Genomic DNA, 16,262 nt, shown 5'->3' on the forward strand with positions numbered 1-16,262 from the left:
CATTGGTCCCAACCGGCACACCCCTGTAACACCCCTAAATCTAGTATTTTGGGGCAACCCTGAACCTTGCCTCTTCAATCAACGTGACGAGGAGGACTGAAGAGCTGTGCTGCAGAAGAAGATGAGGAGGAAGAAGACTGCTTTGTCCCTAGCACTATCGGCCTGTTGCCTGCTCTGAAACCCTGCAAACTTGAACCTGGCATGTCCTGCTGCCAGCAGCCTCCAAGAACCCCAGAGACCTGCCCTGCCTTCACAAAGAAATCCTATCTCCTGTGGACACCGGATTTGTCCAGCACCAACCCAAGTCAGGACTCCGGATCCTCAAGTACTCACCACTCGGCACCCAATGCCCACAACCCAAGTATCCCAACACCCTAGCAAGGTGCCCCCGGAAATCCTGACCTGGGGTCCAGCTTTGGTTGAACTTTACCTCAATGCCTTCAGCCCCACTCCGAAGAGTCCCCCCAATTGTGACCAGAACAGGTGAGAAGAACCCGACACGAAAGGACACCCCTGCATCTGCAGCTCCTGTGACCTGAGGTGCCCGACCAACAGTGTCCTGGTGTCCAGCAACTCTTCAATTTCATCCTCCAGTCGCTGTTTCACTTCATCCACTCTTCCAGCTCCGGCCTGCAGTCCTTTTTGGCGATTGACTTCTTCTATTGAAGTGCATTAGGCTCCTGGCACCTACTAAGAACCCTGCACCCGGCAGTCCCTTCACCGTTGGTGGTGTGGGCTTGGTGCTAGCCTGGGACCCCCTTTGCCCTGACCCTAACCCTAAGAGCTGAGACTGAGAGGTCTACCCGTGAGCACTCCCCAAAAAAGGTTCCCCATTGGCTAACATTGGCACCCTTCGACCCAGTCGCCCAAGTGCCGCTGGTAGTGCCCCTTGAGTGCCAGCCTGAACCTCACAGAACTTTGGGTCTACCCCCCAAAACTCCAGTTCCAAAACTGTTTTACTCAAACAATTCGTTTTTGCCAAGGGGTTGAATGGTGGGTTTTCTCTGCAAATTCTTTCAAGTGTTGAACTGTCTTGTATTGCAACAAAAATTAACCTATTGCTTGCACAAGAGTTAACCTACTTACAAATGTCCTGTGTGGTGTAAACTGTTAGGAGTGTGTTTCATACCAAACTATATGAGTAATCTGAAAGTAATCAAAAAGTATTTACAAGCCTTTTTGAACATTTTACAAATAGTTTTCTCTATTCAAAAAGTAATCTGAATGTTCCCCTGAATCAAGTATTCACTATATTTCTAACAGGAACAATGTATGAGCAGTATCACTTACCTGCTACTGAGTCTACCTCGGTTGTAGGAATAAAATAACAAAACAATAACTTTTTATAAAAACAGTTGGTCTGGATTCTGTCTGTGAGTGTGTGAAATCACTTGTTGCCTGAGTGTGTACAACAAATGCTTAACACTACCTTCTGATAACCTGACTGCTCAACCACACTACCATATAAAAGAGTAAGCTACTTTAACTATTGCTATACCTCTGTGGATCCACTGTACTCCGTGCAGACCTATACAGAGCCAGTTTCCTACAACCAGAAAGAGTGTTACCAAAGGTAAGGAGTTTGCTCATCAGCCTCACGTAATTGCAGGGCTGTTGCTACATTAAATATATGCAGATCGCCATGGTAACACTTGTTGGTGTTCTTTTACACCATATTACTCTGCTGCCTTGCCAGCTGTTTGATTTGACCTAATTTGAGACAAGTGGTTGGATAGTGGGGCAAGATGTTTTCCAGGTAAGGCAATGTATGGGTTCCAGGTAGTTACATTACACCATTTTTAGCTGGCAAATATGTAGTCTGATCCTTGGATCTACCATTTGTAGCACTCCCAGGAATTTGGAAGAAGTGCGACATAGTTACCAGTATAAGATTTATCACAGTGAGCAACTTCCACTTTTTCCTGAGGATCAAGATTGTAAACGTTCTGCATTCCCACCCACCACATCACACTCTTTATGTTCGGAAAGTGTGCCATTTTTTCTATTTGTACTTGCTTCAGAAGAATGGATGTCAAAAGCAGAGAGATTAAAATTGGGAAAGGGAAAGTTAAGAGATGACAATTTCTTTCTTGTTAAATGGTGATGCCAGAAAAGGATACATTGGCTATCTGTTGGAGGTAAATCCATTTTTTAAAGCATATTGTGTTTGCTTCCTATTCTGAATTATGTTTCCCTTTTCTAGGATCATTTTCGAATGTGGAAACTCCACCAGCACCTCATGGCACAATTTATTACCCAATGATGAGTGATCCGTACAGCCAGTCGCCTATATCAAGTTTTGACTCTTGTGTGCCAGTAGTTCCCACCTATCACTATGTTGCACCTTGGCACCCAATGAATCCACCCTACAGCAGTTCTCCCCGGATTCATAACCCTGTAAGCAGTGGACCAATTCATCAAGTCAGCTATGTTACAACAAGTAATCCTCCACCACATTATGTCTCCCAGCAAATTTAATGGTAAGTACCCTGTATCAATCCATTGTGTTATATGTTTATTCTGATGTATGCTTCTAATCTCCGATCTCTCAATTTGTGCGTATTCCCCAGCCATCAAACTGGATCTGGAAAACACACAAAAAATGTACTCTTGTATGCCGGTAGGTGGCGCCATATGGTTCTGTGTTGATGTCACTCTGCTCTGAAAGTGGCAAATTGAGTCGAAACTAGGTTCTGCCTATATTTGCTGATGTTCATTCCTTTCTTTCAGTGCCTTTATGCACAAATCTGAAGCTTTATTCCTTACATATATAGTGATATTTTTCTAATCTTTTCACTACTGTGTACTGGAAATGTACTATCCTAAAACAGTGTTTAAACCTTGTAGGGACTATTAAAAATTGAGACACCAATCTGTGACAGATCCCCTACCAGGTATGCCTCTGGGGCTTTGATTAAGAACACAGCTCTAGGACCTGTGACAACAGCCCCCGAAGGCCGTACAATATCATGAAGCAAAGGTCTACATTTCAAAACAACACAAATTTCCAGGACTGAAGTCGAAAGGAAGGTCCTGGTCCAGAAGTCAATCCCGAGGCATAGCTTCTTCGTAGTTGAAGTCCTTGGGTAATTCAAAGAAGAAACACAAGAATCCAAGTGTGAATCAAGCCATTCCTGCCATTCTCAATCTCCAAAGAAGGTGAAAGAACATCACCGTGCCGCCTGGACTCGCTCCTCAACTCCTGAGGAGTGTATTCATAGTCTTGTCCAAATACACCCTAACTTTCTGGATTCATTGTCGACATTGTCTTTATGGACACCATGCTGGGCATTTTCTGCCCACTTCAAGCTAGCTCTGGTGGCGCCTTTGTGCCCTAAGGATCTACAAGGAACTTCAGTCATACTTCAGCCGGAAGGTTTGCCCTTGGTTCAGTCTGTGCCTCTTGAGCAGATATGGGATTACAGTCTTTCACTATTCCCGAGGACTGGATGTTGAAGGCGGGCTTTCCCCAGGCTATCGTCTCCCACCTCCAGACTACGGCAGACCTCCTTCATTCAGTGGGGTTCTCTGTCAACATACCAAAGTATCACCTGATTACCTCTCAGAAGCTTTGTTTCAGCGTAGCAGTTCTGAATACAGAGCAGTTTCAGGTCTAACCACCCCAGCAGCGAGTCTGGGATATTCAGGCTATGATACCGATGTTTCAGTCACTATCCCGGATTTTGGTGGGAATGACCCGGAGGCTGCTGGGCCTTATGGGCCGCCTTCATCCTGCTGGTGGATCATGCCAGATGGCATATGCGGGTTCTGCAGTGGTACCTGAATTTTCAGTGGGTGCAGCATCAGGGGAATCTTTCTGATGGCATTGAGATCTCCGAGGGGACTGCATGTCTGTTGCAGTGGTGGCTCACGAACCAGGATTGGGTCAACGGCAGATCTCTCTCCCTTCCCCAACCAGAGTTCATAGTGGTGACAGGTGCGTCAATCCTGTGATGGGGCGGCCACATGGGAGAGGCGTAGGGCAGAGGTCTTGCTCTGAAGGCATTCCTTCCTTCTGTCAAAGGAAGAGTAGTGCAGGTGTTCACGGCCCTTCGCCTTTGGACATGGCTAGAACATCAGGGCATATCCCTGGCAGGTTCCCTGAATGTCAGAGCAGACTAACTCAGCCGCTGGTGCATGATGGATCACGAATGGCGTCTTCACTCGGAGGTGGTGCAAGGTCTCCTTTAGTGGCGAGTGGAATTTCTACCTCCTGCACGCCATTCCGCCTGTGCCACTTCTACCGAGAATACTGAAGAAGATCAAGTGTGGCTGGACCCAAGTCATTATTGTGGCTCTGGACTGGGCATGAATACTCTGGTACCATGACCTCTTGAGCATGGCCATCGATCCTACGATCAGACTGCCTCTTCGAGAGGACCTTCTGACGCAGCAGCAGGGGACGGTCCTCCACCTCTTTGCGTGGAGATTAAGCGGCAACAGTTGACCGCTTTTGACCTTCCTCCCGAAGTCTGTAATGTCATCTTGGCAGCCAGGGCTCCCTCCACTAAATCGGTATACACCTGTACATGGAGCAAATTTGTGTCATGGTACACAGTAAAGGCTGTGGATTACCTTTCTGCCCCTCCTTCAGAGGTTCTCCTCCTAATTCTCGCTTTGGCCCAGCAGGGCTCTGCTCTGGGTACCCTTAATGGCTATCTTTTGGCCATTTCGGCCTTTCTTCGCCTTCTTGATCAGCCTTCTCTTTTCAAGTCCCCTATTGTACCCAGATTTCTGAAGGGCATTACTGGTCTCTTTCCTCCTCCTCCTTTCGTAATAGCCCAGTTGGACTTGAAACTTGTACTTACTTATCATGTGTGTGCTCCCTTTGAGCCACTACATAATTGTCCTCTTCGTCTTTTTTGAAAGACTATTTTCCTGCTTGTTATCACCTCTGCTCGCAGGGTGGTTGAGTTTCAGGCTTTGTCTTCCAAGCCTCCCTTTCTTACTGTTAGTCCGCACAAAGTGGTCCTTCGAAATAGGCCCTTTTTTCTGCCCAAACTGGTTACATCTTTCCACATAGTTCAGACCATCACATTGCCCACCTTCTTATTGCCTCTGCAACCTTTCAAAGAGGAGAGACTCCACCGCCTGGACGCCAAATTGGTGCTGTCCCTCTACCTTGACAGCGCTGAAGAATTCTCGGTGGACGATCAACTCTTCGTGGGTTATGTGGGCGTCAAAAAAGGTTGGGCCGTGCACAAACATACCATCTCTCAATTGGTTGTCCTATGCATCAAGATGTTGTTCTTTGGCAAAAAAGGAACATCCAGTAAGACTGCGCCCCCACTCTACCAGGACAACGACAGCCACTACTGCTTTGGGACGTGGAGTGCTGCTGGTTGACATCTGCCAGTCAGCCACGTGGGCATCCCTGCACATGTTCACTAAACGTTACTGCCTGGACAGTCTAATCCAGAGATGCAGCTCCTTTGGCTGTTCTGTTCTCTAGGACTTCCTGGTGTGAACTTAGTTTGCAGACCCACCACCGGGGTTGGTATTGCTGGGGTATCTATTATAAGGTAAGGAATCTCTAACTACAGTCTCTTTCAGATGAACAAGTTACTTACCTTTGGTAATGATGTATCTGTAAGAGACATAGATTCCTTACCACCCCACCCAACCTCCCTGTTCTGCGAACTGACTTCTAGGGATAGGTACTCTCTTCCTGGGCCCAAGTTTTGTGCACCAGTGGTCTGTGTTTTGCATGGCTCTGCGCTTCTGGCGTGAAAAGTAGTGTCGGAACTGACATCAGTGTGCAGGGGCGGCATTCTAAGTAGACACAGCAACGTCATCCCGGCGACCACGCTGACGATGGATGTGGAGTCGACCGACGCCACATGCCGACGCGCAGGGGTACTGCTACGGCAAAAAAATATCCGGATCCAGTCTTACGCCTGGGGTTAATTCTAAGGTAAGGAATCTTTAACTACATATGTCTCTTACAAATACATTGTTACTGAAGATAAGTAACTTATTCTTCACCTACATCAGTGCAGCTCACTGAGTACCACATGTCCCTTTTGCAGCAGGAAGTCAAGAACCTTTTGTCCAAAGTGGCCATAGAGATGGTCTCAGCCTTGAAGAAGGAACTGGGTGTTATTCCTGCTACTTCCTTTTCCTAAAAAAGGACGGGATGCTCTGATATGTTTTAGATCTCTGCCCTCCCAACACCTTCCTGCAGCAGGATAAATTCAAGGAGCTAATGTTATCCCAGGTTCTGTCTGCCCTTGTGCCTGAGTTGGAGTGTTGGAACTGCATGACCTGTATTTCTATATCCCTGTCCTAAAGGCCCACAGGCACCATCTGTGGATCATAGTACTCCAGGACCATTTCCAGTTTTTAGTGCCCCATTGTTGCCTCACCATTGGCTTTTGGGTGTCCACAAAGGTGATGGTGGAGGTTATAGTACACCTACGGAGGTTGAAGGTTCTAGCCTTCCAGTACCTTTACAACTGTCTGTTGAAAGCAGGCTTGAACCAGGAAGTCCTAGACCAGAGCTGGGCAACCGCGAACATACTATTAGTGTTCTCAGTCAATGTACCCAATTCCTTAGCAGATGTTCCTGATTATTGAAGCTATCCTGGATACATTACAATTTTGCATCTTTCCAAAAGAAGCGTGGAGTCCAGGACATTTGAGCTATGGTTCTGATGCTTCGCCGGAAGTCCTGGATCTCCGTGATAATGACTTTGAGGCATCTGGGTCGGTTTGTCTTCTGCGTCCTGCTGGTCAACAAGTAGCAGTTACATCTGGAGGTGGTGCTGGGTTTCCTTCAGCAATGGGAAGAACCCTGGTTCTATCTCTTTGCCACTAGCGAGAATGTGAACACTTTTGTGGGGCTGAAGTCCCTATGAAGGCTGTCTGACACATTCTGCCTATGTATGTGCTTGGGAGTCCTGTATTCCTTTCCGCTACTGGCTCCAGTTCTGTGAAAGATCTGGAACAACTGGACCTAAGATTTTAGTGGCAACTAGATTAGGTCCAGAGTTTGGCACCCGCAAGTCCTGGGCGTGATTTTTCATCCCCATCAAGCTGTTGCTTAGCTACAGGGAAAGGTCTTGCACCTGGGTCTGCGCAACCTGTTCCTCCATGAACAGCAGCTTTTGATTTCATTTGATCTGTCACCCCAGGTTGTTGTTTTTATCCTGAAAGTTAGGTGCCTTTCCACAAAGCCACTATCCCCCAGATGCATCAAGCCCAGATTCTACGCATTTTAAATTGCGAAAAATACCGAATCGCAATTTAGAATTCGCAGAATGGGATGCATCAAGAAAAGCGGAAAAACAAGCGAATCGCACAAAAATCGCAGAATCGCCAATTTTCCATGTTCAAATTGCAAACTCGCAATTACCGAGATCGCAAAAACGGGAAGTCTCATTTCGAGCACAATGATGACATCACAAACAGGAAGTAGGCAGTTCCCTCACTCATTCAGAACACAGAGCCTGAGAGTGGAAGAAGCACAGCCCAGAGCTCCACAAGACACATCCTGCAGCACCACAACAGGACACACACACCAAAATAGAATGCCCCAGGAAGCAGCAGGAAGCAGTGTACCTGGCAGAAAGCGAAAAATTTAATTTTTGGAACAGGAATTGGAGTACCTAATTGGGGCGAGTATCCAAGGACCATGACAGGCTGTTTGGCAAGGAATTCTGGAGGGTGCCTAAAGCCGACAAGAGGCGCATTTGGCTGCGCATCCGGGCCAAGGTGAACTCGGTTGGAGTGACCCAGCGCTCCATTGATGAGCTTAAAAAGAGGTGGTACGACCTCAGAGTTTGTGCCAAAGAACGAATTGCTGAGAGGCTAGGGGAGCAACATGCCACCAGAGGAGGAGACCCCACAGTTGCGCCCAACACTCTACTCAAAGACTTGGTGGAGGGCACACTCAACCCTGCAGCCTGCGCGGGGGTCACCCGACTGGACACCTCCCGACCCACTCAACAATCCCACGGTAAGTGCCATGCAACTTCGACCCCGTCCCCTAACAATGCCCATGACTCCACAGCTTGCATTTTGATAACCCCAGAAATGCAGGCCATGCACACCTGAAATGCCATATTGCATTGTGGGACCTGTAGTGTGACAATATTTCCCGGATAGCCACACACAGCCAGACCTGTCAAGTGAAACATATCCCTAAAGCCAGTCAGGGAATGCAAGCCTGCATGCATGTTGCAACATCCCATGTGCAAGATACATATCATTAATCATGCACCCATTTACGTCACAGGTGTGTCTGAACAACCCAGCACAGACAGCGAGGCACTCCAGATTGAGAAGAACCCTGAAGACACCGAGGGAGAGGGCTATCCTGCCCCACGACCTGGACCATCACAACCACCAGCACTAGTACCACCACCTCCCCATATGGACAGGGCCACCCCTGCAGCCACAGGAGGACAGCAACCACCCCATGTGACACCCATGGCAGTGGAACAGGCCACACCACCACCACCACCACCTAGGAGGCAGACACGGCTCACAGCCACTGTGCGATCGCAGTCCAGTGGACTGATGAGGCAGCAGCGCAACGTAATGTGTCAACAGGCTCTGGCAGGGGGGAACATATCCGAGATCCTGGGCTGGGCATAGAATGCTGGATGCTTGCTATCCACCAAAAGCAGGCACGGCACTTGGTAGCCAAGCAGCTGCAGCTTTTTAAGACAGCGGGAAACGTGAGCCAGCTCACGGAAAGCGTGCAGGTGCTGACGTCTGCTGTCCGGGAGAACAGCCAGATCATGGTGTCACAGCAGGACATCACCCGCCGCCGCCACCTGCTGACCCGCCTGTCAGCATACACAAGATCCAAGCATCTGATTGGTAATGCGACCTCCCAACTTTCACGCCGCTCCCTAGCGATGCAAATTCAGATGGTACAATGCTGCCAGGACGTCGCCAGGGCCTTGGAACAGGTCACAACAGCTGTCCAGAATCAGAAGGCGTGTGGCCATGGCCAAGCAAGTGGGGGGGGGGGGGGGATGCCAGTGAGGGCACATCAAGTCACAGCAGCCTGTCCTCGCCGGTGGTAACCGCAGGCCGCCGCAGCACCAGGCCCACTGCAGCATCACAGGCTAATACTGGCTTGGAGGACGTGAAGAGGCGAGTGGGTGCTTCCGGCTGGAGGCGCCAGTGACTCTATGTACTCTAGCAGCAGGGCCATGCTGATAAGACGAGCACGCCTGCTTCACTATCATGGGGCTGTATGAGGAAATACAGTTGTAATGTATTGTGCAAAAAAATAAATTAAAGACACATTATTGTGAAAATAACAAGAATTTATGTCACACGTAAATCCGACTCATGTCATTATTACATTTGTCATGCATGAGTGCAGTGTTGTGTGAGGGGTATGGGTGCACTAGAAATAGTTCATTGTGATTTGGTTGCGGCGCCTGTGTCCTTCTGCAGGATTCTCCCAGCGTGCATGATGCACATGTGCAGGTGGCCGGTTGTCCCCTTCCGACTCCCTGCCGGAGATCTCCACAGGTATCCTCCGCTTGATAGCAATATTGTGGAGTATGGCACACACGGCCACGATGCGGCAGCACACCTCAGGCTGGTATTTGAGGGCCCCACCAGTCTTATGTAGGATACGGAATCGGCTCTTTAACAGCCCAAATGTCCGTTCAGTGCAATTTCTAGTGCGAATGTGTGCAGCATTGTAACGCCGTTGCTGTGGTGTGGCAGGGTTGAGGTATGGGGTGAGGAAGGTACTCACGGAAGCCGTAGGCGCTGTCACCTGAATGAAAGGAGCAGAGGATCAGTGCCTGTTATGCGCAGCTACATGGTCTTGACGTACTGTTTGTGGGCATGTGTACTTACCTAGGAGGTGTCCTTCGCCAAAGTCACCCCTGGCCAGGCGTGTGTGCATGCCGCTGTGCCGGAATATGAAGGAATCATGCGTGTTCCCCGGGTATTGTGGCACTATGTCACCATATGGTTCTGTGCCAGAATATGAAGGATGTGATGATTGTCTTTGCGCTGCAGACCATCTGGATGTTCAGTGAGTGGTAGGACTTGCGGTTCCGGTACATGTATTCCGTCTTAGCGGGTGGGCAGATGTGGATGTGGGTACAGTCAATGCATCCAATTACATGGGGGAATTGCGCACTGTTGTAAAATTGTAGCTTTGTTTGATGCAAGTCCTGTTAGGTGGTTGGGAATGCAATGTAATGGTGTATCCGGGTCAGCATGGCGTCCAGGAAACTCCTTAGACAGTGTGCTCTGGGAGATCCCCCCTGCAGCTGCAACTATCCCCTGTAAGCTTCCGGAGGCCAGGAGGTGCAGGCGGCACAAGACCTGGAAATGGGTGGGCACAGCATTGGTCCTCCTTGTTGGGTGCTGCATCAGGGAGGTCAAGGTCCCGGATGAGCTTGGTAATCATTGCCCCATTCAGCCTGTACTTCGAGTAGATTTCCTCCTCAGTCTGGCCCAGGAGTGTGATACGCTGCCGGAAAATGCGCTCCTGGATCCTGCTTCTGTTCCGGGCTTCAGCCGCCTTCACCGCCTTACCACAATGTAGAGTCCTGGCATTGTGAATGTCCTCATGCTCCTACTGTGTCTCCTTAAGTGTGTTTGTTCAGCCCCGCACCTGTATCTAGTTAGATTTTTTTAAAATTTTTATTTGTGAACTTTATGGTTACCACCTGGTTTGAGTTCTCCTTAAATTGCGCCTCGCAGTTTGAGATTTTGAGCTTTTTCGCTAATTGCAATTTTTCATGCATTTGGTTTGCGATTTTTTTTTTGCGACTTCGCAAATGAATTCGCAGAATCAGTGGTAATTCGCTATTTCAGAATCGCAAAGGGGGTTCCACCTTGATTCTGCGATGTTATTTGCGAAGTCGCAAAATTTATTTAGCGATTTCGCAATTTGGTTGTTTTTCATTTCATGAATTGCGGTTCATGGAATTGCGATCGCAATAGCTGTTTCATAACTATTGCGATTGCAATTTGTGTTGATGAATCTATCCCTATATGCCATGTGCTGGTACAAGTTAGTGGCTTGATGCAGCAAGTTGTCAGACATTTTGTTGATTGCTTTGTTTTTGGCCCAGCAACAAGGACTTCTGCTGGGCACCGTTGAAAGGTATTTGTTGGCTCTTTCAGCTTTTTTATGGTTTCCAGATCAACCTTCCTTCTAACATCCAACTGTGGTGATGAGGTTTCCTAAAGACTTACTGGATATGTTCACGCCAAGGCTTTTTTGTGATGTCACTGAAGGACTTGAATCTGGTTCTCGCTTTTTTGATATGTAACCCTCTTCAGCCAGTGCACATTTGACCACTACTCCTTTTGTTCCTAAAAAATTATCTTTTTGGTTGCAGTAATGTCAAGTTGTTGGGAAAGAGACCTGCAGGCACTTTCAGTCCAACTGCCTCGCATCTTTTTCCAGACAAACTGGTGTAGTGCACTCAACCTGTGTTCCTGACCAGTGCCTCTACGCCGGAACCACCGCCAAACTCCAGAAGAGACTCCAACGGATCCAGAACGCCTCAGCACGACTCATCCCGGACATCCCCCGTGGCAGCCACATCTCCGGACACCTGAGAGATCTGCACTGGCTCCCGGTCAACAAGAGAATCACCTTCCGTCTCCTCACCCACGCACACAAGGCCCTACACAACCAAGGCCCAGGATACCTCAACAGCCGCCTCAACTTCCACGCTCCCACACGCCAACTTCGATCGACCGGCCACGCCCTCGCATCCGAAGAGCCACCACAGGAGGAAGGTCCTTCTCCTACCTGGCCGCCAAGACTTGGAACTCCCTCCCGAACCACCTCCGCCTGACCCAGGACCACCTCGCCTTCAGGAAGCAGCTCAAGACCTGGCTGTTCGAGCAGTAGCGGACCCCTCCTCCTCCAGCGCCTTGAGACCCTCCGGGTGAGTAGTGCGCTATATAAATGCCGTGATTGATTGACATAAGTAGTAAAAACCTTTCACTCTTTCGATTTTCTTTGCCTCGATCACCACTGGAAAGAGGAGAGACTCAAACGCTTAAATCCCAAGAGAGGCCTCCATTTCTACATTGACCGTATCTGAGATGGTCAATGATCAGCTCTTTTATAAGCTACTCGGCAGAACATAAGGGCAAGCCAAGTACTTTGCCACCTTGTCCGCCGAAACCCAGTCTGTAGACCTAGGGCAGACAATGTCGTCCGGGTCCAGCATATCGGAACTGGGAGTGGGGTGGAAGCCAAGGTCTATAAGGACATGCCTCCTCATCGGTATACCCAGGGAAGTCCCCGTGTCATGTGGATTGGGAGTGGCATTACTGGGGGTGGGGGGGGTGGGGTGGGTTTCATCCTGGGAGGCCGCCAGCACCAGGGCCGACACTGGTGCTAAAAAGGGTTGCTTCAAACGCGTCCGTGTCCACCCCTTCACTATGTTGTTTCTTAGCGGTTAGGGGACCCTCCCCTTGCGCAGCCTTTTTTTTTATTGGTTTCCAAATATAACAGATAATATACAATAAGAATAAACAAATTACAGACTAAATTAAAAGAAATTAAAAAAAAATGATGCATATGCCATCTCTAGTTTAATCACATATCAGGTATTCCAAAATCATAGATAGGCACCCCAATCCCAAAACGTTGTTCATCATGTGCAAACAAACCAACACATCACATTTGAACCATAAAATAATCATAACTCAACCAAGATCAAAAAGGAAAGAAGAAACAAAGCAATTATCACCAAAAAACACATGTCACTGTGCTTCACTGGGTTGAGCAAAGCATATCTAAATGTTCCCGTCAGCAATTCCCATTATGCAACCTGCTCCTCTGAGCTTCCTATGTAGGTCAGTATACTATCCAGAACTATGAAGTAGATATTGTCGTAACGGTTCCCAGATATCTCTTGGCCTCGAGGACATCGGTAGCTCCTCTGCATATGTATTGAGATTGTCTCGACAATATACCATATCTGTTATCCATGACTGAAATAGTGGTCGATGTCTACCACCCCATGTAATCGCCACCCTCCGAGCTGCTAATAACGCTAGTCGCACAAAAACGCCAATCACTCCTTCGACATGCGGCACACAGCAGATTAGACATATAAGAGGAGTGCACGGTATGTCCGCATTTACCATCTCTGTCAGACTACGCACCACTGCGTCCCAGAATTCAGCCACTTTCTGACAGTTCCACACCAGATGCATGAAGTCTGCATCAGCATGTCCACACCGCTCACAGCATGCAGTCTCACGCACCCCGTATTTATGCAGACGTGCTGGAGTGTAGTATATCTGGTGCACATATTTAAAATGTATAATCCGAAGATTACCATTCATACCAAGTTTCCCGGTCAAGCCGCATATATGCTTCCAATTCTCTTCCGAAATGGGACCCTGCAAGCATTCATTCCATCTGTCCAAACTCCTGTCCACCACCTCCACTGTTTTCATCTTTAATCAACTTATAAAGCTTCGAAATCAATCTTTTATTAGTGGGAGTAGTTAATACAAATTGCAGGGACAGCATCGTGGGAGGTTCCTGTGGGAACGTACTATAGTGTACCTTGGCCGCATGCCGCAATCTATGCAAAGCAAAGCGGAAGAGAAGCGACTGGTTGCTGACATATTATAGGGCCTCTTATGTTATAAATGAACCATTCGGATAGATATCTTGCATATGTGAAAGACCAGCATCACGCAACAATCTCATTGAGGGGGCTTCTTGTGTGACTGACATTGCGATGTGGTGGTCTAGGTACATGTGCGGTGCATATATTGGCAGTTTCTGCGCCAACCAATTGCCCCCCCGACACCAACCGAGTCAATTGACTTTGAAGAAGCTTAAAAAACTCCATCGTGAGCACTATCGGTATATTCATAAAAAGATAAAGGAATCTAGGCTACACTAGCATCTTGACGAGTACGATGCAGTCCGCCAATGAGAGCGGCAATGAAATCCATATGTCATCCAGGCTTTCCAGCTTCGAATATGCCCTACCGTAATTCTCCCTAATGACCACGCTCGGATCACGGTGTATCCACACACCCAGATATTTAACCGGATCTGTTGTCCACATCAACTGGAACTCCAAGCTGGGTTGAGCAGTAGCCGTTGTTAATGGAATTATATACGACTTGTATCAGTTTATGTGGAGGCCTGACAAATAACCAAACGAACATATTCACGAAGGAGCTGCGCCAAGTACCTATTTGGCTCGCGAACGAAGAGCACCAGGTCATCCGCATATAATGATATCGCCACCGGCCTATAATTAAAAAGAAGTGCAGCCTCCCTGTGCCGTTGACGGATGACACAAGCCAGGGGCTCCAGTACAATCGCAAATCGCAGTGGTGATAAAGGGCATGCGTGTTGGGTGCCCCTCTCAATGCACACCACCTCAGATGTTAGCCCCCAACACGTATTCTCGCCATTGGTGTGTATAGAGTACTATTATCCATTGTATAAAGAGGGGTGGAAAGCCTATGCGCCTCAGAACCAGAAACATATGTCGATACCAAATGCTTTGGTAGCGTCCAACAGCACTGCCGCCGCCTCAAGACCCGGCTCTAGTATATGAAACATGGAAAGAATTGTACTGAGGTTATGGGAGGTAGATCTCTCAGGAGTGAATCCCGATTGATCCGGCAGCACCAGCCCCTGTAATAAAGGCTGTAATCTAGTTGCCAATATTTTCACCAAAATCTTGGCGTCTATATTGATTAGAGATAGCGGGCGGTAAGATTCACTTATGTCTGGCGGTTTATCTTTCTTAAGCAAAGTAATCAGTGCTTTTCTTAATGATGGAGGCAGCGACTCTGCGTCCTACGCCTCCGCATACATTTCCAATAGATGGGGCGCGAGGAGATCAGCATATTTCTTATAAAATTCTACTGTAAGCCCATCTGGGCCAGTTGCCTTACCATTGGACATTGACGCAATTGCCAACTTGATATCTTGCTCATCTATAGGTAAACAGGTACTGTGCACATCAGAGAGCCAAGCACAGGCTATATTCTCCAGGAATTCCTCAAATTCTAGTTCCAATTCCGTGCCATGTGTTGTATATAACTCCTTGTAAAAAACGTAGAACTGTCTCGCGATATCCTCGGGAGTATGGTGTTCATCTCCCTGGTCATCCACTATTCTATCCACCCGGGGATTGTCAATCCTCTCCCTAATTTTAAACGCCAGCGTGCGCCCCGGTCTACCTGCCTCCCCATACCTTTTCGCGGTGTGCCTACGGGACAGATATTTCACCTCTGTGTCAGCAAGCTCATCATATTCCTTGATCCGTTCCTGCATCCGAGCCAGCATTCCCGCCTCCGACCTAGTCGCATAGTCTCTTTCCAAGTCACGAAGCGTGTCTTCTATGTTTTGAAGTTTGGTTCTTTTTTTCTTTTTATTATTTTTTTATTTTTATTTATTGAGACCAAACATTTAGCAATACAAATTCCTACTTACACAGCAGAATTGGTTATTAATACAGAATAAAAAAGAAAGTCATTAAACAAGTTAGGCAAGCGGTACAGCAAAACATTCCTAGAGATTGAAAATAAAGAAGGCAGAGCAGAAAAGGAGGGATAGAAAACGATAATGCGGCCAGAAAATTGCTATTCCTTTATCCAACCCATTCCGCCACCGGCGCCCACATCCTGGTTGCTAATTGCCGCCTCCTCCTCCTTCTACATGAAAAGACGGAAAATTCTAGCTGATGTATAGCTAACAATCTTGCTCGCCACTGCACAAAAGTTGGAGCTTGCGGAGAGAGCCACTGAGATGTTATGCGCAAACGGACCTGCGACATAGCAATAAATATAAGGGCTGATTCATATAAGGAGTTACTGCCTACTAGTTTGTTTCCAACCTCTACCCCAAATATCACAAGTGCCGGAGTCAATATACATCTAATCTTAAGTGTGACATTAATAAAGCGCTCAATATCATCAAGAAACCCACATAGGGTCGGGCAGGAATGAAACATATGTATTATATCAGCTGCCAGCAGCCCACATCGTGCACAGGCATTACCCTTTATGGCACCCCACTTTGCAATCTTAGCGGGCATGTAATATAAATTCAACATTGCCATACAACTTTGGGTCTTGAGTGAGCCCGACACAATAACCTGACTGGCAAGTTCTAACTCCGAAGTTAAATCAATAGCATACCTTCCTAATTTCAATTCCCACTTAGCGCTTTGAACTGTCAGATCATCCGGAAGAGTTGAAACTATATATTGATACAGCATTCCTATTCTACTTCTCTTCTTGATCAATTCAATAATTGGTACTTTCTC

The 16,262-nt window shown here is 47.7% G+C and overlaps 1 protein-coding gene across 1 annotated transcript in view; it reads left to right on the forward strand.

Annotated features, from left to right (window-relative positions):
* The window catches only part of LOC147672473 (UDP-N-acetylglucosamine transferase subunit ALG13-like), a gene marked incomplete at its 5' end in the record, with an annotated part of 438,517 nt that overhangs the window by 395,729 nt on the left and 26,526 nt on the right, over positions 1–16,262 (forward strand). Inside the window, one exon of the mRNA XM_086948010.1 lies at positions 2,204–2,480. Coding sequence (XP_086804136.1) covers positions 2,204–2,478 — 275 coding nt within the window. The remainder of the gene's footprint in view (positions 1–2,203; positions 2,481–16,262) is intronic.

The sequence above is a fragment of the Lissotriton vulgaris genome, unplaced genomic scaffold (genome assembly GCF_964263255.1).
Source record: "Lissotriton vulgaris unplaced genomic scaffold, aLisVul1.2 SCAFFOLD_699, whole genome shotgun sequence".
NCBI classification, from domain to species: Eukaryota; Metazoa; Chordata; class Amphibia; order Caudata; family Salamandridae; genus Lissotriton; species Lissotriton vulgaris.